The sequence below is a fragment of the Dendrobium catenatum genome, unplaced genomic scaffold (assembly GCF_001605985.2).
Source record: "Dendrobium catenatum unplaced genomic scaffold, ASM160598v2 fragScaff_scaffold_231, whole genome shotgun sequence".
Taxonomy (NCBI): Eukaryota; Viridiplantae; Streptophyta; class Magnoliopsida; order Asparagales; family Orchidaceae; genus Dendrobium; species Dendrobium catenatum.
The window spans coordinates 13,176,180-13,203,274 of record NW_021318693.1 but is presented as its reverse complement, the minus strand read 5'-3'; the positions used below and the strand labels follow the sequence as shown (position 1 = coordinate 13,203,274).

General features: G+C 35.0%; 2 protein-coding genes across 3 annotated transcripts; both read right to left on the bottom strand.

Annotated features, from left to right (window-relative positions):
* Positions 1–2,338: 2,338 nt before the first annotated feature.
* Positions 2,339–7,202, bottom strand: LOC110108538 (copper transport protein ATX1-like). 2 transcript variants are annotated; one of them, XM_020839219.2, is made up of 3 exons: positions 7,128–7,202; positions 3,412–3,487; positions 2,339–2,734 (listed from the first exon to the last, which is right to left on the bottom strand). In XM_020839219.2, the coding sequence occupies exons 1-3, from the start codon at positions 7,134–7,136 to the stop codon at positions 2,562–2,564; spliced, it is 258 nt and encodes an 85-aa protein (XP_020694878.1). In that variant the 5' UTR covers positions 7,137–7,202; the 3' UTR covers positions 2,339–2,561. The 2 variants fall into 2 exon arrangements, with proteins under 2 accessions (XP_020694878.1, XP_020694877.1); XM_020839218.2 differs by lacking the exon at positions 7,128–7,202 and adding an exon at positions 5,335–5,419.
* On the bottom strand, positions 2,674–25,692 carry LOC110108537 (trimethylguanosine synthase-like). The gene is made up of 7 exons (XM_020839216.2): positions 25,307–25,692; positions 25,089–25,224; positions 23,429–23,520; positions 14,387–14,510; positions 12,836–12,957; positions 3,412–3,487; positions 2,674–2,734 (listed from the first exon to the last, which is right to left on the bottom strand). The coding sequence occupies exons 1-5, from the start codon at positions 25,612–25,614 to the stop codon at positions 12,850–12,852; spliced, it is 768 nt and encodes a 255-aa protein (XP_020694875.1). The 5' UTR covers positions 25,615–25,692; the 3' UTR covers positions 2,674–2,734; positions 3,412–3,487; positions 12,836–12,849.
* Positions 25,693–27,095: the final 1,403 nt, after the last annotated feature.

Genomic DNA, 27,095 nt, shown 5'->3' with positions numbered 1-27,095 from the left:
GAAAAGTATATGCATTGATTGAAAAAGATGTTACAACAGTCCTATAAATAGAAAGGCTTAGGCTATAGGCTAATGACACGGTACACAGCTATACAAGACTTCAGGAGCTTGGCTTATACAAGAACCAAGAAGAGCTGAGTACACGTCAGCTTTAATAATATGAAATAAGCTAAATTACATATTTATCAGTTATGACAAGTAATCGGTTAAGGGATTTAGGTTTTTTGAATGGGAGCTCATCCCGATCTTTCAAAGATGCTTTATCTAGTCCTTCCCTTAGTTCGTCTTCTTTCCCTGACCTCAAAATTTCGTCGCATCGGGGCTGCCAGCTCTTTTGATCTCCGAAGAAGAAATCAATGCACTTACCGTTCTTTTTGAGTTCGCTCTGGTTGGCAAATTCCCCAACCGTAGACCTTCAATTTATGTTATTAGGAAGTTTTTTTCAATCTAAAATTGAATGGTGATTGTTCGTTTACAGTGCTTAACCCTAGGCATATCTTGATAAAGCATGTTGATGATTTAGATTATTGTAGAGTTTTTTCGCATCGATCTTACTCTGTTAACAATTGTTATATGAAACTGATGAAATGGTCTCTTACACTTGATGTGGAAGTTGAATCACTTATGATTCTGATTTGGGTCTCTTTTCCTCATTTGCGACCTCACCTATTTTCCTCGAGAATCCTGCATGGCCTTGGCTCAATCTTCGGTCGGCCTTTAAAAACCGATAATGCTACTTCAACTGACCCTCTTCCTTCTACAGCTCGTGACCTTATGGAGTTAGACATTACCAAACAATTTCCAGATAGAATTTGGGTTGGCCCTGAAAATTTGGGATACATTAAGTCGGTGATCATGGATGATTTTCCTCCTTACTGTACTTTTTGTAAATCTTTAGGTCACTAAAAAGGAATGCCGCAACTTAATCCATAATCTTAATACTCCTCCTACATTACCCCTCCAATTAATGTTAATGGTTTTCCCTCTTCTGATTGTCAGAATAATATTGTTTGTGCTGATGCATTGACTACCGATGTGGAAATTAGGAATGGGGATGATGTTATGCTTCCTACAAGTGATAGTAATGTTGTAATTTCTTGTGACCCCGTGGCTTTGGTTTTGGATGTTCTGGATGCGGATGGTCTTGCTAAGGAGAATTTAGATGTCCTTAACGCTAATGTTGATGGTTTTGATCCTCCCGTCGGTGAGGCGGGATTGCCTGTTGTGCCTGTGCTTCTGAATACTGATGTGGAACATTCAAAGGAGGTCGATAATAAATCCCGTGAGGTCAATAGGGAAGTGGGAAATGAATTGTTTAGTGGCTTGGATCATGCTGAATCACCTCAAGTTTCTGTTGATTTGGCTTTGACGGCTACGCATGAGGTGGTCTCATCTGTTGCTTCGTCTGTGACGCCTACTGTTCAGGTTGTGTCGGCTCCCTCTATCGAATAGCTTGTTGATGTCCCTATTGTTGTAATTTCTGCCAATGCCTTATCTGCTCATGCGGGCGTCAGATCGGGAGAAAGTGTTAAGATGCAAATTGATTGGCTTGAAGGCTCTTCATCTTCCTCTTCCGAGGTTGATGAAGAGGAAGTTTGAACATGAAGATGTTGTGCGAGATACTACCGTTCAAGTGGGTAAACGCCCTTTTGCCTTCTTTATCTTCAAGGCTCTTAGTTCCAATCTTTGTCTTGTTGAGTCTTACTTGTAATATATTCATATTGCGCAAACTTGCAATATATTCATATTTTGTTCGTTCAAAATTGTCTTATTCTTAAAATTGTTCATGAACATCACATTCGTGTTCGGCTCATTTAAATTCGAGCCCAAACACAAGCAGATTTCAAAGAATTAAACCTAACTTGAATGAGGGTGCCATACCATAATACTCATGATGTGAGTGAGGAAGAGTCAATCTCTTAAATAAAAGTAGGTAACTAAATCCAAAAATTATAACAAATTATCTGCTCAAATACAAGAAGAAAAATTGATGACCTAAAGATTTTGGCAGGCAGATGATAGTCCTCCAGTAAAGCATGCCCACTAGAGACTCTTTAGAATATTTAAATTTTCTTCTACTCCTAAAATCATGCCTTTTACATGACTAATTCCTTCCAAAATTTTCTTTCATCTCCTCAAAATTTCACTTTCACAAACTCCTAGCAACCAAATGAACTTCCAAACAGAATTAATTTGCTAAGATTTCATTTGATACATCTTTCATACTACTTAAAGCAGTTTTTTCGTACAAAATTTAAAAATTTTGTACTGAAAAATTGTTTAAGAAGCAGTAAGAAAGACGTCCCAAATAAAGCCTAAATAATGCACAAAAAAATTCGCAAATAAGCTCCATTTTATTTCTCAAACAGTAACATGACTGCTTTAAAAGAGAAGCCAAACAAAAGCATAAAGTTAGATATGATGACAAGTATAGATTAAAAATACTGCTAGGAAGTCCAGGATGGAATCACTAGCAATAAGTGTACACATAACACAATAACATTTAGATCAAAGTCATTAAGGAGAAGTATTTGATAATGGGACGATTTGCTGATACCGAATCATTCAGTGGCAGTAGCATTAGCTATAGCAGGAGAGGGTTCCTTGGTTTCTTCTTCCCAGAAAGTTGTTTTCTTTCCTGTTTTGGATACAGTTTGCAGCACTGCATCAGGCTTCACGTTACCCTTCACAGTCACTTTCTGTTCCTTAAGTTCAATCTCAAATGAGTCCACTCCTGAAATCAGTAAAACATAGATTAGGACCTACACCCACCCTTGTTTAGTTTGGTTGGTGGGCGAGTACGGTTGGAAACCCCCCAACCCGTGCTCGATTCCCCTCGAGCGACAACGCATCTTAAGTGGGGTCCAACAAGTGCGGGCTAGGAGATTTCTGAAGTGGGTGCCTCTTCTAGGTCAGCCGAGGATTCGTCACGCCGCCAAACGCACTTTCGGGGGTGCCACCGGATGGATACCCAATTCCCAAAAAAAAAATTAGAACTTACTATCACATACAGATAAATTTTATAAGATATAGGCTCGTTTGGGACGACTTTCTTATTGCTTCTTAAAGCAACTTTCTATTATAAAAATTAAAATTTTTGTACTAAAAAGCTGCCCCCAAGAAGCAGTACGAAAGCCGTCCCAAACAAAACCTTAACATAATGTCTTATATACTAATTAGAAGAAATAATAATAGCACCATCTGAGAGAACCCTCGGTCTAGTGGTTGAAGAAGGAACCAGTGATCCACTGGTTGAAGAAGGTTGTTTCTTCAAACTCAGAGATTAGAGTCGCATATTTTATAATTTATCAGGGTTCGAGTCACACATTTTATAATTTATCGCTCAAGATTCCAAAAAAACATAAAATAAGAAAATAATATCCCCACAATAAGAGAGATTGAGTGATTGACCTTCCATCTTTGACAAAACTCTGTTCACAGCACCAACGCAACCTTGGCAAGACATGGCAACTTTGAGGACAACAGTCTACAAAAAAGAGAAGAATATGAGTAACAAACAGAAGTTAAAACAACAATAAGTATGTCAATGATATGATATATAGGAGGAAAGAAAAATTATTTGAAGATATTCTAATAAAAAATTGGTAAGGATAGATATTGAAATTTTATAATTTGATTTGAATACAATATATAAATAATCAACTAATTTTTATATTGCACTGGGATCAAAATAAATTCAAAAGATTTCAAATTCATCCTCACTAAATTGTGGTAAGGAACTACGAAATTTACCAACAAATGTTCAAAAGTTGCTTTTTGAAGTAGTTGCGTTTTTTAAAATATTGCAATATTGAAGACATGTAGTAACAAAATTAAAGTCCAGTATTAAAACTATGAAAGATTAGAAGAGTTTAGTAATTCAATTTTTTTAAAGATAGAGTTATGTTCTTGGCCTTATTACATCCAAACATAGATGCCAACAAGTTTTAAGAAAAACCTATAATATTTAGGGATCATTTTCTTGAACTTCTTATTAGAAAAAGGTTTTAAAAGTACAATCAAAAAGCTTTTTTTTAATTGCTTTTTTAAGCAGTTGAGGGTCTGTTTGGGTAATTTTTTCACAGTTTCACTTTCAAAAGTTACCAAACTTTCATTTGGCTATAATTTCTTGTTATTTCTTCATAAATTTTCATGAAGAAAGCAAATATTAGACACCTAGAACTGTTCAAATGTGGTGATAGTTGCAAGAAGGATACTATCAAACTTTATCATAAAGAAAAAAAATCTAATACCCAGACCAACTTTTCAAAAACTTATTTTTCCCATAAAAGTTCAACAATTACTTGTATAGATAGCCGCAGCAAACTCTGAACTCAATTCAAAAGAAACGCTTCTTCAATAAAAATTTTTGGAAGATGGTTCAATTTTTTACCCAAATGAGATGCACCCATTTTGCAGCTGCAAAACTAATAAAAAACCCAACCAAAAGACTGCAAGCCTAGATCCAACACCTTAAATGGTTATACTATGAACAGACATTCTGGATCTAAAAAGTCAAACAATCACGCCATGTTAAAATTCTGATCGTGCATATAGTTTCTTTATGAAAAACTGTACGTTAGGGCATTCTCAAGGAAGGGTAGTTTACATGGAATTCATTCAAATGCTCTACTAACTATCTGGTTTTATACTCTTTAAAAAATCAATCAAATAGAGATCAGAAAAACATGCATAGAAAGAAATATATAAAACTTAATAGGTTTAATCTCTTTCTGTTTCCCTGAAACCATCATGAAAAAACAAGCCTTCATACTTCATCAAAGCCCGAATTTACAAAGCTACAAAAAACATATACCTCTTAGCCAAAAATGAAACAGACCAGTTCACCAAACAGCATAACTTACTAGCTAATCATTACAAGACTGATTAAAAAGGAAAAAAATGGCCGAAAAAAGATTCCAAAGCAACAAAGAATTTCTGTAAGAGCAAAAGGATAAGAAAAAGATATTAAACAGCCACAAAATCAAAACAAATTTAAGAATTTCACTACTTTTTCTAATATTACTGACATAGAAGAACGCAATAAGAATAAACACAAGTTAGGGTAAGCTCTCTTTTCAGAAAGCAGCGCTTCTCAACAAACGATCATAGAGCACTCCAAAAATTAGGGCATGCAACTACACGACGCATAAATCCAACATAAAAATTCAAATTCAAAAAGAAAACCAGGAAAAATAACGGTGATCGAAAGAAAATCAAGAAACAAATCGAAAAGCAAGGATCAAGTCTAACAAGATAACACGGATCAACTGATCGAAGAACCTAATTTTGACAAAGGGTGGGTAACCTAGACGGCTAGACAGAGAAGGTTACCTCAGCCATGGCGTAGAAAGGCTTCCGATTCCCAAAAGTCTACGAATTCGCTGATAGGGAAGCTCGCACGAGTCTGTAGTAGAAGTTCGACACCATTTTATAAGCTTTGAATACAATACATAAATAATCAACTAATTTTTATATTGCACTGGGATCAAAATAAATTCAAAACTTTTCAAATTCATCCTCACTAAATTCTGGTAAGGAACTAAGAAATTTACCAAAAAAAATTCAAAAGTTGCTTTTTGAAGTAGTTGCGTTTGTTTTAAATATTACAATATTGAAGACATGTAGTAACAAAATTAAAGTCCAGTATTAAACCTATGCAAGATTAGAAGAGTTTAGTAATTCAATTGTTTTTTAAGATAGGGAGTTATGTTCTTGACCTTATTACACCGAGCTATAGATGCCAATAAATTTTAAGAAAAAACTATAATATTTAGGGATCATTTTCTTGAACTTCTTATTAGAAAAATGTTTCAAAAGTACAATCAAAAAGCATTTTTTTAATTGTTTTTTGAAGTTGAGGGGTCTGTTTGGGTAATTTTTTCACAGTTTCACTTTACAAAAGTTACCTAACTTTCATTTGGCAATAATTTATTGTTATTTCTTCATAAATTTCCATGAAGAGAACAAATATTAGACACCTAGAACTGTTCAAATGTGGTGATAGTTGCAAGAAGGATTAATATCAAACTTTATCAAAAAGAAAAAAAAATTATTTTTCCCATAAAAGTTCAACAATTGTATAGATAGCCGCAGCAGACTCTGAACACAATTTAAAAGAAACGCTTCTTCAATACAATTTTTTGTAAGATGGTTCAATTTTTTACCCAAATGAGATACACATATGTAGTAGCTGCAAAACTAATAAAAACCAAACCAAAAGACTGCGAGCCTAGATCCAACACCTTATATGGTTATACTATGAATACACATTCTGGATCTCTAAAGTCAAACAATCACGCAATAATGAAGGGAAAATTCTGATCATGCTTATAGTTTTTTTATTAAAAACTGTACGTTAGGACATTCTCAATGAAGGGTAGTTTACATGGAACTTCATTCAAATGCTCTACTAGCTATCTGGTTTGATACTCTTCAAAAAATCAATCAATTATATATCAGAAAAACATGCATATAAAGTAATATATAAAACTATACAAAACTTAATAGGTTTAATCTCTTTCTGTTTCTCTAAAACCATCAAGAAAAAACAAACCTTCATACTTCATCAAAGCCCGAATTTACAAAGCTATAAAAAACATACACCTCTTAGCCAAAAATGAAACGGACCAGTTCACCAAACAGCATAACTTACTAGCTAATCATTACAAGACTGATTAAAAAGGAAACAAAAATGACCGAAACAAGATTCCAAAGCAACAAAGAATTTCTGTAAGAGCAAAAGGATAAGAAAAAGATAGTAAACAGTCACAAAATCAAAACAAATTTAAGAATTTCACAGCTTTTTCTAACATTACTGACATAGAAGAACGCAATAAGAACAAACACAAGTTAGGGTAAGCTCTCTTTTCAGAAAGCAGCGCTTCTCAACAAACGATCATAGAGCACTCCAAAAATTAGGGCATACAACTACACGACGCGTAAATCCAACATAAAAATCTCAAATTCAAAAAGAAAACCAGGAAAAATAACGGTGATCGAAAGAAAATCAAGAAACAAATCGAAAAGCAAGGATCAAGTCTAACAAGATAGCACGGATCAACTGATCGAAGAACCTAATTTTGACAAAGGGTGGGTAACCTAGACGGCTAGACAGAGAAGGTTACCTCAGCCATGGCGTAGAAAGGCTTCCGATTCCCAAAAGTCTACGAATTCGCTGATAGGGAAGCTCGCACGAGTCTGTAGTAGAAGTCCGACACCATTTTATAAGCTATAAGCAAGCGGTCTGACGCGGCATTAGGCCGGTCCGGTTCGGCCCAGGAATTCGTCACGGCTCACGTCCGCATTGGGTCAATCCGGGCACTTACACTATTATAATCCAGCTGGCCTATCACAAAGGCATAAACTAGATGGATGTACATTGCTAGAAACTATTAGGTATGGATTGCATGCATAGTATAGAAGATGAACATTATTCAGTTATAGCTCACGACACGGATATGACATACGTCGAGTCGAGCACCTCTACATCGATGCCGTCAATAGCTGGATTAATTATCCTGTGCGGACGTCGAATGCCATCCAAAGATCAATCATAATGTGCCACTTCACCCCTTGCTCGGTACTGTTAACGTGGCGCATTCTGTTTAGTCTCCGGATGGCATTCTACGTCCGCTCTCTGCACAGATAATTTTGTCATGAAGGCGAAGGAGAGTAATGATTTAGGTTACCACGAATAATAGAGCATTTCAAAATCCAATGTAAAAGCAAATTCAACGAATTTAAGAGGCATGTTAAAATTTCAAATAACAGAAAATTTAGTGAATTGGGCTGATCCGCTAAGGGAGGGATTATTCTATGCGGATACCGAACGTCGTTCGGAGACCAACCAGAATGCGCCACATCAGCGGTACCGAGCTCAGTACCGAGCGGTACTAAGCCACGGTACCGAGCCGGGCATAGCAAGGGGCAACGTGACGCATTCTGTTTGGTCTCCGAATGACGTTCGGCGTCCGCACAGAATAATTTTCGGGGCACAGGAGCCAATATCCCCACTATAGCTAGTCTCCTCCCCACTATAGCTACACTTGCGCACAACCTTAATCTCCAATCATATAAAATTTTTAAGTAAATACACAGCTAGGTACTGTCACTTATTACCATCTGTAGAATTATGTACATATAATTCACGTCTAATATTTTTCATATATTACTGATGATAGAAAGGTTATGTTAAGAGAAATATTATAAATAACAATTAAAAAGCAAATCACAATAAATATGAGCCATGGAACAATATTTAAAAAGGCTACACCCTTTAAGAAATTATAGATATGAGATCATTGATAAAGAGATTTACCTCCCCCAGAAGACTTATTGAACCTTATAGTATAATGGTTATCCAATTCAACTCTGGTTCATTGGTTCGTTTACTTCCTGGGTCTTCTATTGGCTAATTGCCTCCCCTTTATCTCATCTTTTTTGTCCTCTCTTATGTTCCTTTTTTAAGTGAGAGCCGTCATGACATTTCTTCTATTGTACTAATGATTTGTGTAATTTTTGAATTTTTATTTGAATCTTTGTGCTGTTTTTGAAATGAAATTAAAGATTTACATGATAATGTATAAGATTAATTGCCTACACAGTATCAATTTATATGTGATTGATTTTAAGATGGGGGAGAATGTAGAATCATTAGTCGTTGAGGCAATCATGGTATCTGAATCGATCGAAAAGTGAGTCAATATGTCGGCTCATGTTTCGATTGTGACAACTTCCTTACTATATTTTTCAGAATGTAATCATAATTTTTGTTTGATCACTATTTTTTCGTTGCTTTCACAAAAAAAATTACACTAAAAAACTCTTTTCTATAACAGCTTTAAAAAAATTACTTTTTATAACAGTTTTAAAAACCAGTAAGAAAGTTATCTCAAACGAAATCTCAATTCTCAATCAACATAATATAATATAAGAAGTTCTCCAATGCCTCCAATCATATCAAATAAAGTCCAATTTCAATTATGTTAGTCTTGCTTCCCAGCCATGAAAAAAGTTGTAATATTAAGCTAATAGGGTACAATTTTGTTCTTCCTCACTCTCCAACATGAGCCACTCAACAAAGCTAGCAGTATAGTACCTTACAAGCCATTCTAACAGTGCCTAACCAATTAGGTTTAGCTTTAGGTGTATTTTGACCTATGTTGCACCAATACGGATATGACGACACAGATACGACATCATATGAATACAGGACATGTCAATTATTAAAAATACATGATACTAATACAGTGCGGACACGGCATTATTATTTATAAAACATGCATTAAAATTAAGATAACAATCAAAGCATAATATTTAAAATGATAAAAAATTATTAAATAAGGCAATATTAGAAAAAAAAAAGACGAAAATGAACCTTCTTTTGATCCTTGTTTGCTTGATCATCTCGTCTCGCCTGCTCGGTGGGCTCGCATGTTGCTCCTTCGAGGAACATGAAGGAGACAGACAAAGATTACTACTTGGCGCTCGCGTAAACAAACCTTCCTGCAATCATTAAGTCGTCTCGTCTCGCCTACTCAGCGTGCTCGTGTGTTGCTCCTTCAAAGAAGACGAAGCAGACGCACGCTCGCAGCCGCGGAATGAAAAACCCCTAACTCATAGCTCGTGGTCGCGGAAAAGCCCTGCCTATTGCTTTTTGGCATATTAATATACCTATTTAAATGCCATTGACTATATATAGGCTTCATTAACTTCAAACTCATCGCATTGTATCAAATTGTTGTGCTCATTGCATGTCGAATCCATCTACTTGTAAGAGCAGTTGTGCTAGTTTGTATTTTAATGTTGATTGGGGGGTGTTGCTGTGTTTATTGCACATCGACCATCTTTTTTGTAGACAACGTATCATATTCGTATGGAGTTATTATACTCATTGCATGCCGGTTGTATTTGTTTGGAGGGAATTGTTATATTTGTCTACAAGTGGTTGACATTGATTGCAGAAGTGTTTTTGTGGTTATTGTATATGCGTTGTTCTTTATCCATAGGTATATTGATATGTTCATCGCTTGTAAGTGCCATGTCGCCATCATTATAGATTTCTCATCTTTGTTCAATTTACTATTTTCATTTTTTATTATATCTTGTTTTTTTTTCTTTAATGTTCAATTCCTTGTAGTTTAGTTCTTTGTTGTTCTTTAAAGTCAAGTCCCATGTAGTTAGCTTAAGTCCAGGACCTCTGCAATCGGAATTTCAGCAGCCTCACAATGTCTCCCCCGTTTAGGGGAAATTCTAGGAACTAGGGATTCCCTACCACACTACAAAAGCGTATAGGAGTCTTCGAGATATTGTTTGAAAATAGGCACAATTTTTCCTCAACATCACTAAGGCACATACGAGTACTTTATTTTATCCTCGTCACGCTACAAGAGCGATTAGAGACCTACCCGCCTCGCCGCAAACACGCATATGTGCAATAGTATGCAATCGATAAAACCATACTGGATATTGGCTAGCTGGGCCGCCGAGCCCCCAAAGTGACGACTCTATAAAAAATCACTAGATTTCTTTGAATTGGTGTTTACCTTCTTGGTGCAAGGTGTTTGAGAAAACTGACTTTATGCATATAAATGTATAAATATATAATTAGACAAAAAATGAAAATAATGAATGAATGATAAGCCATTTAAGGTTCGATAATACTTAAGGTGGTTGCAGTCATAGACATTGAAATGATTTTGGCATTAGTAGTAATTTGGCATATACACTTGTAGCACCAGCATACTAGAATGTATCATACGAATCATGGCATATGGCATTATTATAGTGAGCTTTAACTTCCGATCGCAATTTTTTTCACGTTTATATCGTTATATTGCAGGCCACATTCCTTTGGCATTTATACTTTGATAGATATGAGTTACTTGTTAAATTTGATTTGTCAAACTCACTCATTGCTACTTTTCATAGCAGCTCCTACTAGAGTGCTAAGTGGATGATAGGAATTCGATCTTCTCACATTAAAAACAATAATACCGAAGGAAAAAAAATGCAACAAAAAAGCAAGAAAGAAAGTTATTATGGGCTAATTCTCTTTGATAAAGGCACAACAAACTAAGAAACAGGTTGATCTACTATTAGAGAGGTAGATCGGCTCTTCACAAATCCTAGAGGCCGTTAGGAACAACTCAATAGAAAAAATACTGCAAACATAATCACATAATGAAAAATAAAACAACCCAATTAACCCTAATATAAACCTTCCTACTTCACTCCCCAAATCTGAATTCAAATCAGCCCACTTTCCCCAAATAAACATTTTCTAATTCACTCCCAAATCTAAATTCAAATTAGCCCTCTTCTACTAAATAAACCTTTTCTAATTCTCTCCCAAATCTGAATTTAAATCAGCCCTCTTTCCTTAAATAAATATTTTCTAATTCCCTCCCAATTTTAGTTTTCTATGATAAGTAATTAAAGTGGAATTAATCCTCTTTTCTCTTCTTGCCCACCGCCCACCCTAGTGAGAACCATAGGCTCAGCTAGTCCATTAATAGACCGCCTCCTCAAGAGTAGATCTATCAACAATAAAGATTATATTTATAGTAGGTCAATTATATAATTACCTGAGGGTTGGATTTTTTTTATTATTATTATTCCTTTCAGACTTATTTTACTTATATTAATAATATTACTTTGGTGTACTGTTATTTAAATCCATATTAGTAAAATGAATATTTATTTTCATTTTCATCTCTTTTTTGTGAGTACAATACAGGTCTTTTCATCCATTCATTGCGTCCCGTGTTGCCGGATGTATCGATAGTTATAGTAGAAGAATAGAAAATGTCAAAACCAAAAAAAAACTATCAAAGTAAAATACACTGAAATATTTAGCTATATTTTGCTAGGCATAAGAACATCAGTTTCCCAAAATAAATCACTCGGCAGCTTGCTGAAAGCAGAAAGAGATAGCCATGTTTAGCCAGTTTTCCTTAATTCCATCACGTATAAGGCAGATATAAACAAGTCCCCATAAAGGGCTGCAACTTACTGGCCTTGTAATGTAGGATCATAAGAAAAACTATAAGGGGTTAAAGTGCTAGCATGGGCATGAAGGAAGAAGAAGGGAGTTGGCGATGTGTTGTTAGTGGGTGCATTTAAACATGCAACAAGAATATACAAGTGTAATTTTCTCTGATTTCAATACTAGTTCTCAGCAGAAAGCCAGAAAATACATATATACAACAACAAAAACAATAAGTCTTTGTCCCACTCCGTGGGGTCGGCTACATAAATCCTTTTTCGTCATTGTGTCATGTTAAAAGTCAAATTCTCATTTAAATCTAATAAAGAAAGCTCATTTCTAATATTTTCTAACCTAATCTTTTTAGGTCTACCTCTACCTTTCTTAACATAAGTCAAATCTAATACCTCAACTTTTCTAATCGGGCCATCGGAAGGCCTCCGTTTAATGTGACCAAATCATCTAAGGCGACTCTCTCTAATCTTATGTTCCACTGGAGCTACTCCAACCTTTTCCACGTATATGCTCATTTCGTATCCTATCTCTAAGAGAAAATAGATATATATGGAAAAAAACAATAAACCGTATTTCACAACAAATTGTATTTAAATGGATGATTCAAATGACATGCATTATATACCTAGAAGAGAACTGATAGAGAGAATGGGATAGCATTAGGGTTTTGTTGAGAGGGAGAAAGATTTACTGGTAAAGATTAGGTATGGGGTGCAGGGCTTAGAAAGAGAATTTTAGGTCCAGGACGAGATTATAAAAATACAACATGCTACACATCAAATCATGTTTATATCACTCATTAAAAAGATTTCAAGAAAAGAAAGAAGATACCTTTACAATGACCATCAACTTATGTCCGTTTTCGAAAGGGATGACTTGGATGGTACTAATGCAATGTCACCAAAGTATGCCGTTATTCCTTTCAAACTAGTTTCCATGTAGTTCTCTTCAATCTGCACAACATAATAATTAGGTGCTAAAATATTATGTTTTAGTTTAGCAGAATAGTTCTAATCAGCTTATCATTATCATCATGTCAAAAGAAAGAAATGAGGAATTAAGGCTTTGTTTGGGACGGCTTTCTTACTTCTTCTTAAAGCAGCTTTTTAGTACCAAAATTTTAAAATTTTGGTACTAGAAAGCTGCTTTAAGAAGCAGGAAGAAAGCTGTCCCAAACGAAACCTAAGATTGAATGCCATAAACGGGCAACATATTGAACAAAAATAGCGTATTCATAAACAGTGAATCTCATGGATAGGTCAGTAAAAAATAGTTTACTAATTGAAGAAGTCTTATACGAGCTAAGTTGAGATTCTTTTAATTCTCATAAGCTTATAGTTCAATCTTTTCACTCCTACAAATGGACAAAATTGAAATGATGTTAGCATTGCTCATATAGACTCATCTACTAACTCAATAATTCAGCCTTATGGCATTTTATGGGTTCTTCCACTAGTGAGAGAAATGTTGCAAGCTTAGGCTTTTTTTTGTATACTTCAAATTTTATTAACATTTCCAACGATAATTCTTGTTCACTTGAAATACTGACTGGTAACTTTCTGAGGCTTGTTGCCATATTTATACATTTGTGACCTTGCAGATTTAGTTGCTTATTTCTAAACTTTAGCCTGGCTCATCTGTATAACCATGTTGAACTTGGTTATGGCTGAATTTTACTACAACAACAACATCAAGCCTTTGTCCCATTACGTGGGGTCGGCTACATGAATCCTATTTCGCCATTGTGCCCTGTTAAAAGTCAAATTCTCATTTAAATCTAATAAAGAAATATTATTTCTAATATTTTCTAACCAAGTCTTTTTAGGTCTACCTCTACCTTTCTTAACATAAGTTAAATCTAATACCTCAACAAAACATTAATCATATTATCTTGCTCTAAACACTGTCGTTGTCAGGTCCCAAGTCCTGGATAAGAAAAGTGAAAGGTTGCGTTAGGTAGTCGACAGCCAGCGTAAAATTTGTTGAATAATTATGATATGAATCCTTTAAAAAAATTATGCTGAATTTTACTAAAGCGTTAAAATTAAACCGAACTCATTTGAAATAAGAATTCAACATTGAGCAAGAACCACATTAAAATCATTTGAGCACAAAAAATGAAATAACTAAAAGAAATATCAATTTTGCTCTGCTTCACAACCTCTTCAAGTGTTTAGTAGAGAGAGTGTATTTTTGATACAGCAAAACTAGTTACTAATAGTCAGTTTTCAGTTATCTTGGTCTCTTAGAAAGTTAAGTTTTAATGTGAGAACCAAATCCCATTATGAATAGTGAAAGCACACAAGGTAGGCTAAGATAAAGATATCGTACTACAAGACATCACGTAGAGCAAGATAATATATTTAGCACAGTAAGCCATACCTTCAACGCTAATGGCGGGCTAGATAACCAAGAAAGTTCTTCCACTTGCCTTAAGTCCACATTACGGGGAAGGAACATGATAATGTTGGGAGATATTTTTTGAGCAGCCTGAAAGATCAAATACCTACAATTACATAACCATAAGTGAAATTATTGTAACAAATTAGGTATTTAGAATTTTCAAATGTATATGCACTCTCCCAATATCCGGAACTTCTGATGGAACAGTAAATTTTAAAGGTTCTCTGTGATCTCTAATAAATTCTATTCGAAATTCTTGAATTTTCAGATAATTATTTTATTTTAATTTTGCAAGGGCTGGATTTACAATCTCTAAATTTTCAAAGCTTACAAGCATGGAGCATGGAGCAGCAAAGAGAGGACTTCAACTTGCATTCATGCTGAACCTACAACTTGCAATTAAAAAAATGCATAAAATAAATCGAAGATCCCATAATGTATATCAGTGTTTTTGAAGTGTTCGGTGCAACGCAAGGCGCAATGATTCATTTTTACTTCAATACAAAGCGTAAAGTGAAGTGATCATTTTACTAACCGGATTGTTCATGAGTTATAGTAAATATAATAGCACGTGCAATAACAATAATTTCAAATGATTCAGAAGACAAAAAAAGGGAAGAATGATATAAATAATAATGAAAGAAATTACTTAAAGTCAAGAGTATACTCATAGGATTTGACCAGTTAGGGACAAAGAGATAGACGTGCAGTGAAGCGAAAGAGTATGTGTGAAGATGAGACATTGAGAAGTATTCTCAAGAAAAAGCTTGTGATAACAAGAACTAGTGAAAATGTATAACAACTATTCGTGGAGTGAATGTGAAGAAAAGATGATGTGAAACATATGCTAGATTCAAGAATTGCTTAGGAATAATAATGAATTGACAAGCTTAGCAATTATAATAAAATGGAGATTAAGAGCTGATTTAAACGACTTCTCAATTGGTGATAAAGGAATAGCAAATCATTACAAGTATTGATAGGAAACACTAAAATAATAACCAAGACAATAGGTACTTATCCATGAGTCACACAAATCCCATGATTAACAACTAGAATAGTCACTATGAAGTTCCCTCACTTACTCTTCAAATAATTTCAGCGTAAGAAAATTGATACGATACTAACAATGCCACAAAGAAGAAGTAAACGCTCAAGGTTTTGAACAATAGAAAGTTAACCAAAAAAGTAGTGGGTGGAATGTAGGTGAGTTACCACTGGACGGGAGTCTTCGATGATCAATGGCAGTTGCAAAAGATAACAACTAGTGTAGGAAATTAATGGGGGGAATGGGAAAAGACAGCATTAATTAGGACCTAATGGGGGGATAGGAAAAGGCAACAGCTCTTAGGAATTAACGAGGAAGGGGAAAAGGTGACAATTAAAGTGGAATTAATGGGGAAGGAGAAAAGGTTGTAATTAAAGTGGAGTTAATGGGGAATGGGAAAAGGAAGTAATTAAAGTGGAGCTAATGGGGAAGGGGAAAGGTTGTAATTAAAGTAGAGCCAATGAGGAGAGGAATAGGAAGAGGTAGTAACCCTTGGGGAAACCAATGGAGAAGAGGAAAGGTGGAGGGAATACCAAAAGGCTATGAAATGGGGGTTGACAGGCAATGAGAGGAGAGACAGGGTGGGCTTGCAGGTGAGTGGGAATGGCAAAGAGGGAAGGTGGTTCGACTGTATTCGACCAGTTGTTTGGAAGAGGGTTGGAGGACTCGGCCAATGGAGGAAGGTGGGGTGAGTAGGGAGAGAAAATAGAGCCAAGAATCTTGCCACAGTGTCGGTTGTTGGGTGTTGTGTTGCCCTACTCCTAGGGACTTCACTCTTCTCACAAGAAGACTCAAACACATACAATTCAGAAAAACTGAAGTTTAATTCATAATAATCATCATGCTCATACAATAGCCTAAGGCATCAATATATAGGCCTCAAAATATGAAGACTCAAAATACTAAAATGCCTCTTGGGCTACAACACACAAATAACCCAACATAAGAGTAAAATGGGAAAGAGTCTCAACATAACATGAAATAAGAAAATGAAATACACAAAATAAATCATAAATAAATGCTCCAAATCATAGTCATCGATCTACGACTCCTGTGATAGATGCGCCAAGATTTCCTGGTGATGTCCTCATCAGAATAACCACCAAAAAGTGACAATCTCTTGTGAACAAAGAACAATTTAGCAAAAACTTGATGAGTATAAGAATCAATAAGGAAATGTAAACAATTGTGCCTAGTTATTTTGGTAGATGTTGAACCAAAACATGAAATGAGAAACAAGATTTTGATTTGAGCAGAAGCCAAGTAGACAACACAACATAGCGAAGCAGTGCAAGACAAGCATTTTCTTGCGAGCCTGCATTTCACTAACAAATGATGCGCGAGTTCAAGCATTGCTTCAGTTCACTCTAAAAATGTTCTTGTAACAACACTGATTTAGACATAGCAATATCTTATTACAAATGCAAGAAATCTTACTTTTAATCATTATATATATATATATAAAGGATTGTGTAACATGTAAGAACTGAGTTTTTCAATTCAAGTGAACGGCCTTAAACGACACAGCAGGATGAGCAAACGGGCAGAACGAGCGAGCTGACCACGGGCACAAGTGTAGCTGGCGGAGCCGGATCATGTGAATGAAGGTTCCGTCGGATTTTACATTGTTTCCGGCGGATTTAGTCCGCCGGTAATAACAGGTTTTCCTGTAGTGATGAGAGATAACTTTATTTTGCTCACTCCAATGGAATCAAACAAGAGAATGAAAGCAACAGTCAAGAGGAAGAAGGAGAAGAGAGGAAATAGAGAGAAAGTGAAGGGAAAGAAATGAAGAAAGAAGACACGTGTGTGCAAGTTAGGGCTCAGGATTGATTAGCGAGGGAGGAAGGTGAATGCGGACGAGAAGCTATGGCAAGCATGAGTCACGTGTGAAGTGAGAAGGTATGGAATTTTTTTTTGATGTTATAAATCAAGAAAGTTTTTTTAAAAAAAAAAACATTCCTTTTAAACTTTGAATAATATCTGTTCATTTAGAAAATTACTTTAAAAGGAATGTTTTTTTTTTTTTTGGAAAGTTTTAAATTCATAAAAAGGCGGCCTTCCGATGACCCGGTTAGGAGAGTAGAGGTATTAGATTTGACTTGTGTTAAGAAAGGTAGGGGTAGATCTAAAAAGACTTGGTTAGAAAATATTAAGAATGACCTTTCTTTATTAGATTTAAACGAGAATTTGACTTTTAATATGACACAATGGAGAAAAAGGATTCATGTAGCCAACCCCACGTAGAGGGATAAAGGCTTGATGTTATTGTTGTTGTTGTTGTTGTTGTTGAAAGTTTTAAATTCAATTTATAGAGATAAGTGTTTCTATTTTAGGAAATTTGAAGACTTTATTAGTATTGATTAATCATGTTATGAGATTGTATAATTTTAAATTAAATTTTAAAGAGTAATGACTAAAATTATATTTAAAATATAACTTATGAGATATAAAAAATGTTAGAAATTTTAATAATGCAAATAATTATTTAAAACTTAAGATCTTATCTTACAATTAGATTATTAGAATTAATGGAATTATAAATTAAGATAAAATTTTAATTACTATTTAAATATTAAGCTTGCATAATTTAAAATTAAAATATTTATGTATTCCATCTAATGAACATAATCAAAATTAGATTTGAAGACTAATCAATGGTGTATATTTATATAAGCAAATTTTATTATATAAAAAAAAATTATGAATATTAACTATGGAATTAGAGAATATATGAATGTGTTTTGTATAAGTAAATTCAAAATATCATTTATTTGATTATTAAATTTTAATAGCAGATTAGAAAGAGAAAAAGAGAAGACATAATTTAAAGATGATCATTTTTAAATTAAATCAAGAGCAATTCATTATTTTAATTTTAATAATAAAATCTTCATATAGGTTTCATATTATTGAAGTCAGAATAAGGATAAAAGTGCAAACGCTATTTAAATCAATGTGAGTATTCATGTTCCTATATTATGATAATTGTATTGTTTTTAATTGCATTTATTTGTTATTGCAAATGATTAATTTTATTGCTTCTTCTAATTGCATTAAAAATAATTTATCTCTTATATATCAAATGATTGAGCAGAATTAGCATGTTATGTTTTACATTTCTAAATAAAGTTAAAGAATGTAATATAAATGAAATTACTAGATAAATATATTTGCATGTGCATGTTGACTGGTGAAGCACACCCTCTTATGGTACTGACTCGAAACACAATATACCCACCATGCACATAAAAGGAAAAGATTATGAAAAAAGAAATGAAAAAGAAGTACCTTCATAGGTACTATTTTAGATGATGGCTCATTTAACGGTTGTATTATTTATGAGAAAGGATAAATAGATGGATATGATATAAGTATAGCATTGAAGGTCATGAAATGAAATGATTAAATAGAATTATTTTATGTTTTAAATTAAGCATGTATATTGTTCATAATGTCTTGGGTTACTGTAGTTTAGAAGCATGATTTATTCACTGAGTTCTTTTATGACTCCTAATTTTATAAATGAACAGATATTATTCAAAGTTTAAAATGAGTAAAAGAGAATATAATGTATATCATAGGCGCGGCGCATCAGATGAAAAGTATTAATAATATTTAACTTTGTTTCAAATTTTGAGTTTTAGTCGTTCTTTCAATTTATTGGAGATAGATTTAGTAAACAAAACAATTTAATCAACCGTCCGACCGTCTATTCTCGTCTCGTTAATCTGAGGCTTCGGGTCGGGCCATGACATAACATCTAAAGAGATCTCCAAAAACCTACATGAGATCTTCCGTTGATCAAGCTTAGGCCAAAATTCCTTTCATGCCGATTTATTTCCTTTATCTCCATGGTGGTTCCTTAAATTGTATAATTGTCATTTGATTGGAACATTTTGGCCCCTTGCCCTTGATTGAAATCTTTTGGATTTTCCATGGCAATTGTAGATCTGCTTTTTTTTTTTCTTGGCCGGATTAACCTTGGGTGGATATAGGGTTTGATCACCCTTGATTAGGATTTGTACACAGGCATTAATATCTGATATCTTGGACTAGGCTGGATGCATTTCCATGTAGCCACCATTCAGCTCTAGTATTGCCCTCCATACACCTACCGTCAGTCTATTAATTTGGAATATCAATGATGTAGCCATTCCAAGGGTAACTCCTTCTGTAATCTTCATGTAGCTCTCTCCAATGATTATATCACTATTTGTGGTTTTGTTGTAACTTAGTTTGATAACTGTCCTACCCAACTAGATTCACAAGGAGCAAAGGTGATGGCTGCATCCAGAGAGGGCAACAAAAACCACTACAAATGTGGGTTGTAGAGAGTTTAGCAGTTCTTTCTGCCGTAAGCTTGCAAAGTTAAGAGCTGATGGTTTGTGGGATCTCCACCCAATCCCCTCTGATGACTTACACGTCATATTCTAGTGTTAGAAGCTAAAGTAAAGCCCTAAGCCTAAATTTTTATTATATTAAATAATTAATTAACCACTTAGGCATTAAATGATAATCGTATAAGTATATTATTGTCTTACGTAAGTTAGATTAAGTAGGTTAACAATGAACAATGCGAAATTGTGTATAGCTTAGTGTAGGGCGAGAATTTGTTTCCTTCTTGACCAAGTATGGAACTAATATCCCAAATTTTGAAGAATTAGGTGTTTACATAGATGAAAAATTATCTTCGTACTGTAAGGGGTTTTGCAAGAATTTCCTAATTAAGATTCTATTATAATGGGTAAGTAATTATAACTTCAATACATAGCATGTAAATATATGTGAATTTTCTAGCTTTAATTCTTGGGAATTGTGCTTAACCTTGTTAATTTGGATCTAAGTTTTAAGGCAACAATGTCTAAATTTGGCTTAATGAAATGATGTCAAAGCTGATAGGAATCTGATCTTCACATAGGAAAAAAAAACAATAAGAAAGAGAAAATGCAGCAAAAATAGCGAGAAAGAATAAGATAACAACACAACAAACCAAGATAAGTTGATCTATTATTCAAGAGGTAGATCGACTCTCCACAGTCGCTAGGAACAACTCCAAAGAAAACTACAATAAAAAATAATTCTCATAATCAACATAAAACAACCTACTTGACATTAAATAATCCTTCTTAATTCCCTCTCAACTCTGAATTCAAATTAGTCATTTTTTCTTAAATAAACCTTCCTAATTTCCTCCCAAATTTGAATTCAAATTAGCCCTTTTTCCCTAAATAAACCTTCTTAATTCCCTCCCAATTCTAGTTTTCTATGAAAAGTAATTAAAGGTAGAATTGTTCTTCTTCGAGCCGCCCTCTCTCCTTTCCCTCCGCCCACATTAGTGGGGCCCATAGGCTCTGTCGATCCATCAAAGAATTACATAATGATTTATTCTTTGGTTAGTATCTCAGAAAAACTAGTTGAAATTATCCTCAGTTATTGGGTTTGGCTATAAATGTATTATTATGCATTTGAAATTGATATCATGTGCAACACTGAGTCAAATTTTCCTTATCATTGCTAGCATTAGACACCATGTGATATACGTGGAATGAACTTCTATGGATTACTCTAAAAAGTATTTTCAAAGCAAATTGAAAGTTTGTACTAAATAAGAATTACATTTTTCAAATGCAAAAACTATGTGTATTTAACGAGTTTAAAAGATTCCTGATGGCTAATGAGCAAAATTTTGAGGGTCTACTTCTTTGATTGATAAACCCCAATTTATTGGATCGAAGGGACTAACTAATAACCATTACATCTAGGTGGTTAATGTCACATCCCAACTGACTAAAATAATCCCTACAGTGTAGTTGACTACATCAAACTGAGGTTGACAAGCAGAGGAAAGATAAAATTATCATACCAATATATATTCATCATCATTGATAACCAATTATCTTATACATCATTTTCATTAAGTCACTACTCACTGTCATAAATAGAATAATTTGTTTTGGATATGAAACAAATTCTTTTATTCATTAAATATAATGGGTCTTAGCATGTTACATCATAGATGTATCATTTGGTTTTCATAATATATAACATTTACATTATACCGTGAAATCAAATATCAAAACTAAGAGTTTGTTTGGGGCAGCTTTTTTGTTTCTTTTTTTTAATGAAATAACTCTCTTTTTTTTTTCTTGGGATACTACTTTTTTGCTACTTGTTGCAGTTTTGAGCAAACCTTTTTTTCTTTATAAAAATGCCCACATTAAGCTATTGTTATTATCCCATATCCATCAATAATGCTCCAGCTCCAAATACTCTCCTCATCATTAGCCAACAATGCCCTCATCTCCACCACAAAGTTCCTTGCCTCCTCCCTAGAGCTCTACTTTCCGAGCATCTCTGACCCCATCCCACCCTTCTTTCACGAACTAAACTGCAAGCTTCATCTCTCCTAAGCCCCTCAAACTAAAAGCTTAAAAGGAGGAAATCAAAGAAATATATCAAATGTTCTTGGAGGAGTGACAATTACGGACAAAATCCACACAAAAGGAGAATATTGCAAGGAGGAAGAAGCTATCAAGGCCCAATAAAATTTGGTACTCTGTAAACACCTTTCTAATAATTAGCCAATCCTTGTGCTTTCTAGGTTCTAAGCACACCATCGCCTCTTCATTAGCCTTGATTTACACCTACACACCCTTGGGATCTATCAAAAGCCTGGTTGCTAGCAAGAAGATAACACTCTTTTTGTTATCCTTTTGATAGACTACGGCCTTGTCTTAGGAAGATTGAAAAGTAGTCTCTCTTGACTTCTAACTGAGTGCATCACAACTCCATCATATAACCCAAAAACCCTGATTGTGGCCAGATCCATTAAGGAGGTGGCATAATGATCTCCCTCAGTGAATTTGGATTGTCCAAACTAAGCCAGGCCTATTCTCTTTGTGGATCTATTTTGATTATTGGAAAGCACACAAGACCCTAACTAACCCAATTACTTTCATAAAATTTTAATGAACTGATCAAACTTAAAGGAAATCTTTGGCATAAATCTGAATGATATCCTAATTATCAAATAACTGGGATATATGGGAAAAAAAGGCCCATATGGAAAGCATTAAAATAGGCATATCCGATTTGGCTTAGCTCAAAAAACCATCCCAAACAGCACCATGCAAAAGTTTCCCTAAAATCAAGCCACTACAAGCTGGCTGTAGTTGGTGAGTTTGCTACACCCAATAAGCTGAGCAAGTTCGATATCAAAAAAAGCTTTCCATTATTGTCTAGCTCTCATGAGATTGCTAATTATGGTGGAGATAAGCCTGATACTATAGCAGCTATTGGATCGTCTGTTCGGAAATCTGGAATAGTATTAACCAAGGTGGAAAAAAGAACTTCGTAATTGTGGTATGCAGTAATATTCAAATGTGATGATTAGGTAATATGGGTAGCCTTAAGTGGCAGATTACTGAAAAACCAAAAGTATTTTAACGCAAAGAGAAAAAAAAAAGTTAATCCTAATTATCTCGCAATGGGATTATCTAGTTCTATCATAATAACTGAGCATATCAAAACTAACAGCAGAGAATTCAAAATGATTGCTGCAATCATATAAATAATTTATTCTGGCATAGAAGTGATTAAATCAAGTCACATTAATCTACAAAATGGTTGAAAAAGTGCACAATTACCATGTTACTTTGATTGAGAATAAACAGAGGGATGAAATATTAACAATCATCTTTCATTGATAACATAACAGCCTACAGGTCATCATAATTGAATATGCACACTGTTTGATGAGCATAGAAATTAGACGAACTAACAGGGAAATATGGGATAAATTTGCATGAGAATTATGGAAAAAATAGAAGAGCAAAAGGATGAATATAAATTATTTTGGTTCGGCCAGTTATGTCCATCCTATGATTCTCAACAGATTATTAGTTTGTTGTTGATAATTATCAGTTTCAAAATGAACAAACAAATGAAGTGTAAGCATCACCAACGCATACCCGTCTTTAGGCTTTAGCATATCAAGCGTGAAAGTCTGAATTCTGCTATATGAAGGACCTCCCCATGGTGGTGAAAGGAACACAACATCACCCTGAAAAATGCAAAATTATGAACCTTGTTATAACTTCCATTCCATCAATAGCTAATAGCAACCTGTTCTATCGCCAGTAGGATTATTAGCTCAGAAATAATAGAGGTTCACTTAAAGATACAGATCAATGGGGGAAAACATTTTTTTAAAAAAATCATCATACTTGGTGTAGATAAGCATTCATGTCAAACTAGGTTTATTGATTTCCAAGAATATATAAATTGGAATAAACCATAGCTCCACCATTCCAGGTCAACTACACTTCACAAAAAATAATTCAAATTTAAATTGTTTCCACATTAGTTGCTTATATGGCATCTAATGTGGTGTCTTTTAAATCATTACATTAGTTCCCAACTCCTCATCTCCCGTGTGTTTCTAAACTTTTGCATATTCAAAAATATGGTATCCACTACGAAATAAAATAAAAGTATGGTAATTGACTTGGATATAGATTAATTCACCCAAATATAAAGTAATTCACAGAGAATAAGGTATGTAGGTAACATGGCCTATTTTTTGGTGAAATAATTTGCCATGGGATAAAATATCTTATTTTTAAGTGAACTATCATATATCTAAAATAGCTTATTGCTAAATATATGAAACAAGGATTTGACATGGTATACAAGGAGTAAGGGGTTGTTTTCTTTGGTCTATTTGGAGTGTAAAGTAACAGGAATACATAAATTTAATTTTATGGGTGTTTGATATAAAGTAAAATAGATTTAAAGTTTTTTTTTTTTTAAGAATTTGGAATACCCAAAAGGTTCATTTATCTATGAATTCCAAATTAACCAAAAATTAGGCAAATTTCAAATGTAGCATCATCCCTAAACCCATCCCCGACACCTTCAGCACTCCCAACACTGTTAGAGACCCCAACCCCTCATCCTGATAGATGACATCACCACCAACATCAACGGCCCAGAGCAGACTCCTAGTTCTATGTGCCACCATCTGTGACCATGATCCCAACCCTGCACAACTACACCACAGGACCTTGGCCGTATGCCAGCATCCCATGAGACCCCTATCCCATGCCAAAAACTCACATGGCCAACCTCAATCCCATCATTTTCCTTTAACTTCTTTTATAACCAACCAAACAACATTGAGAAATCAAAATACATTGTATTTAGTGCAAATTGTATTCTCAAACTGCATGAATCTTAAATATTTGCAAGCAAGCAACTTCTAAGGTAATAATTTGTTCATTTAAAAAGGTGACACATTAGGTTCCACATACAAAAGCACCTGACTTTGCACCTTTAAAGCATAGCATTTTACTTGCATAGTTAACCATAAAAATCCGATACTACTACCCTTACACAGCACATGTGTGGAAGGGCCTGTGAGTCTGTGACTCATTGGTTAAAAGAGATGGTTGCAGTTCGAGCCACAGACTCTTGCGATTTGTCACAAATGATTCCAAAATAATAAATAAATAACATGCCGTAAAATAAATCAGCTTCCACGAATAAATAAATTGATCTTCCATTGAAAATACAATATATTAACACAAAGAAACAGCAAGACGGACCTCATTAAATAAAATGGTTTTTTACCTTCAGAAAAGGTGCTAAGCTGAAGAAATCCCCAACAACAAATTCAATCCTATCCTTCACACCATAGACTCTTGCATTATTAACAGCATAATCAACCTTTCGGGGATCAATCTCAACAGCAATCACAAGAAAACCCCTAAATGAGTCAAGTCCAGTCACCAACCAAAAATTGACAGTTAACAAATTAGAGCTCCTACATCCTATTCTTCCAATCATACCTAGCAGCGAACTGGATAGCATTGCCGCCAACGCCAGCGAAGCAGTCGATGACGACGGCGGCACTCGAGGAGGCAGCATGAGCAGCGTGTGAGGCAGCGATGGCCTCAGGAGTGACGGAAAACCACCCCTCATTGTCCATCTTGATGCCGGCGTCGTACCTGGAAAAGAGGGAGTAGCGTTGCCGCCAGTACTTGAATAGGCAGGAAGCGATGCCGTTGGCTCTTGAAATCCCTTTCCTCTCTGCCTGCTTCCGTTTCTTTGACTTGAGAGCCAGCGGCGACGCCTGGCCGTCGACGATGGTGCCCATCCGGTAACTACCAAATCGAAGGCCCCGTTTTGCTGCAATCGGCTGAGAGATCTGATTGGCATTGCAGATATTAAATACAATTAAATACTTGAAACTGTTTAGTTAATGGCCTAAAAACCCCCTAAGTTATTGTTTGAAAGACAAAAATGGTGGAATATCCTTAGATCTTTAGCGGGGATAGTATCCATGCAAGTCTCTTTAGTGTCACTATTCATAGCAACTTCCACTTATTTGGGAATGTTGACCTACAATTCAGAAATTCATGAAAGAAAGACGAAATTGATGCATGATATATCACTTAAAGGGTCAAAGTTTCAAACGATCTCAGAATATCGAGCGGATAGCACCGTTGCGATCGGAGCATCGAATTCGCCCTTGAGGGAATTCTTGCAGTCAAATCGAGTGAAGACGACCAAAATCGATTATTAACACCCGAAATCAAAGTGCGACATTGCCCAATCGACGTTTGATTGGAAAACTGACTTCACCATTGCATTCGGAATGTCGACAATACCCAAAATCAATTATAATCTTGCTCAACAAAATTTGCCCAGGAAAAATCGTTGTGAATTCTGAGGCAACAACGCACAAATCGAGGTGTTGCATAAATTTTATCTTTATCTTGTCACCTCCGTGATAATAAAATCAATCAGCAAAGATAAAAAAATTAATCGAAATCATAATTACCTTGTTACCTTGTATCTATCGACTAATCCTTGAAATCCGACTGAAATTTTAAAAAATTCGATGAAATCCTTCCTAGCCGCAACACTGTCGCTTCACGTAAATCTCGTGCTAGGTCTCACTCGTCATAACTTCTCTTCGTCTCCCACTCGTTAAAACGAGAAGGAACGAATACCCTTTTCTTTGTTTTTTCAACACACAAACTGACCTCTCACCCTCGATCAGATCTCGACCCACAACCTCCTATCTTGTCTAAACCCAAGCCGAACTTCACCCACACCAATCCACAGCCTCCTCTCGTCTACAATAGCAGCCTCACACCTCAACTATCCTTCCCTTGCTCATACTCCATTATCAAACTCCAATCTCCTGCAACCGACTTCCTCCACCCCAAACAACCACAGATGTTACCCCTCTCTTCCGATCCTTGCCTCACGCGACTACTAGCCGAACTAGACTCTTCCACATTGCCATTCGCAAGCTCCCGCAGTGAGATCTGATGTCGTCTATCCCCCTATACACTCCAATCCAACAGCTAATCATCGATCCCAACCCGCTTGTAAGCCTCATATGATCTCACGACCTCACCCTATTATTATTATTATATTTTAAAAATAATAAATAATAAATAATAAGAAAACCTTTGTGCATTTTTTGTCATTGTTGTCCCGACACGGTCGCCATTGACTTCGTTCACTCAAGTATAATGTATTCTCAACTCAGAAAGCCTCAAATCATGCTTTTGGCGTTTGCGGCGAGCCAAAAAACTACATTTATATGCTTTTATTAGCATGTAG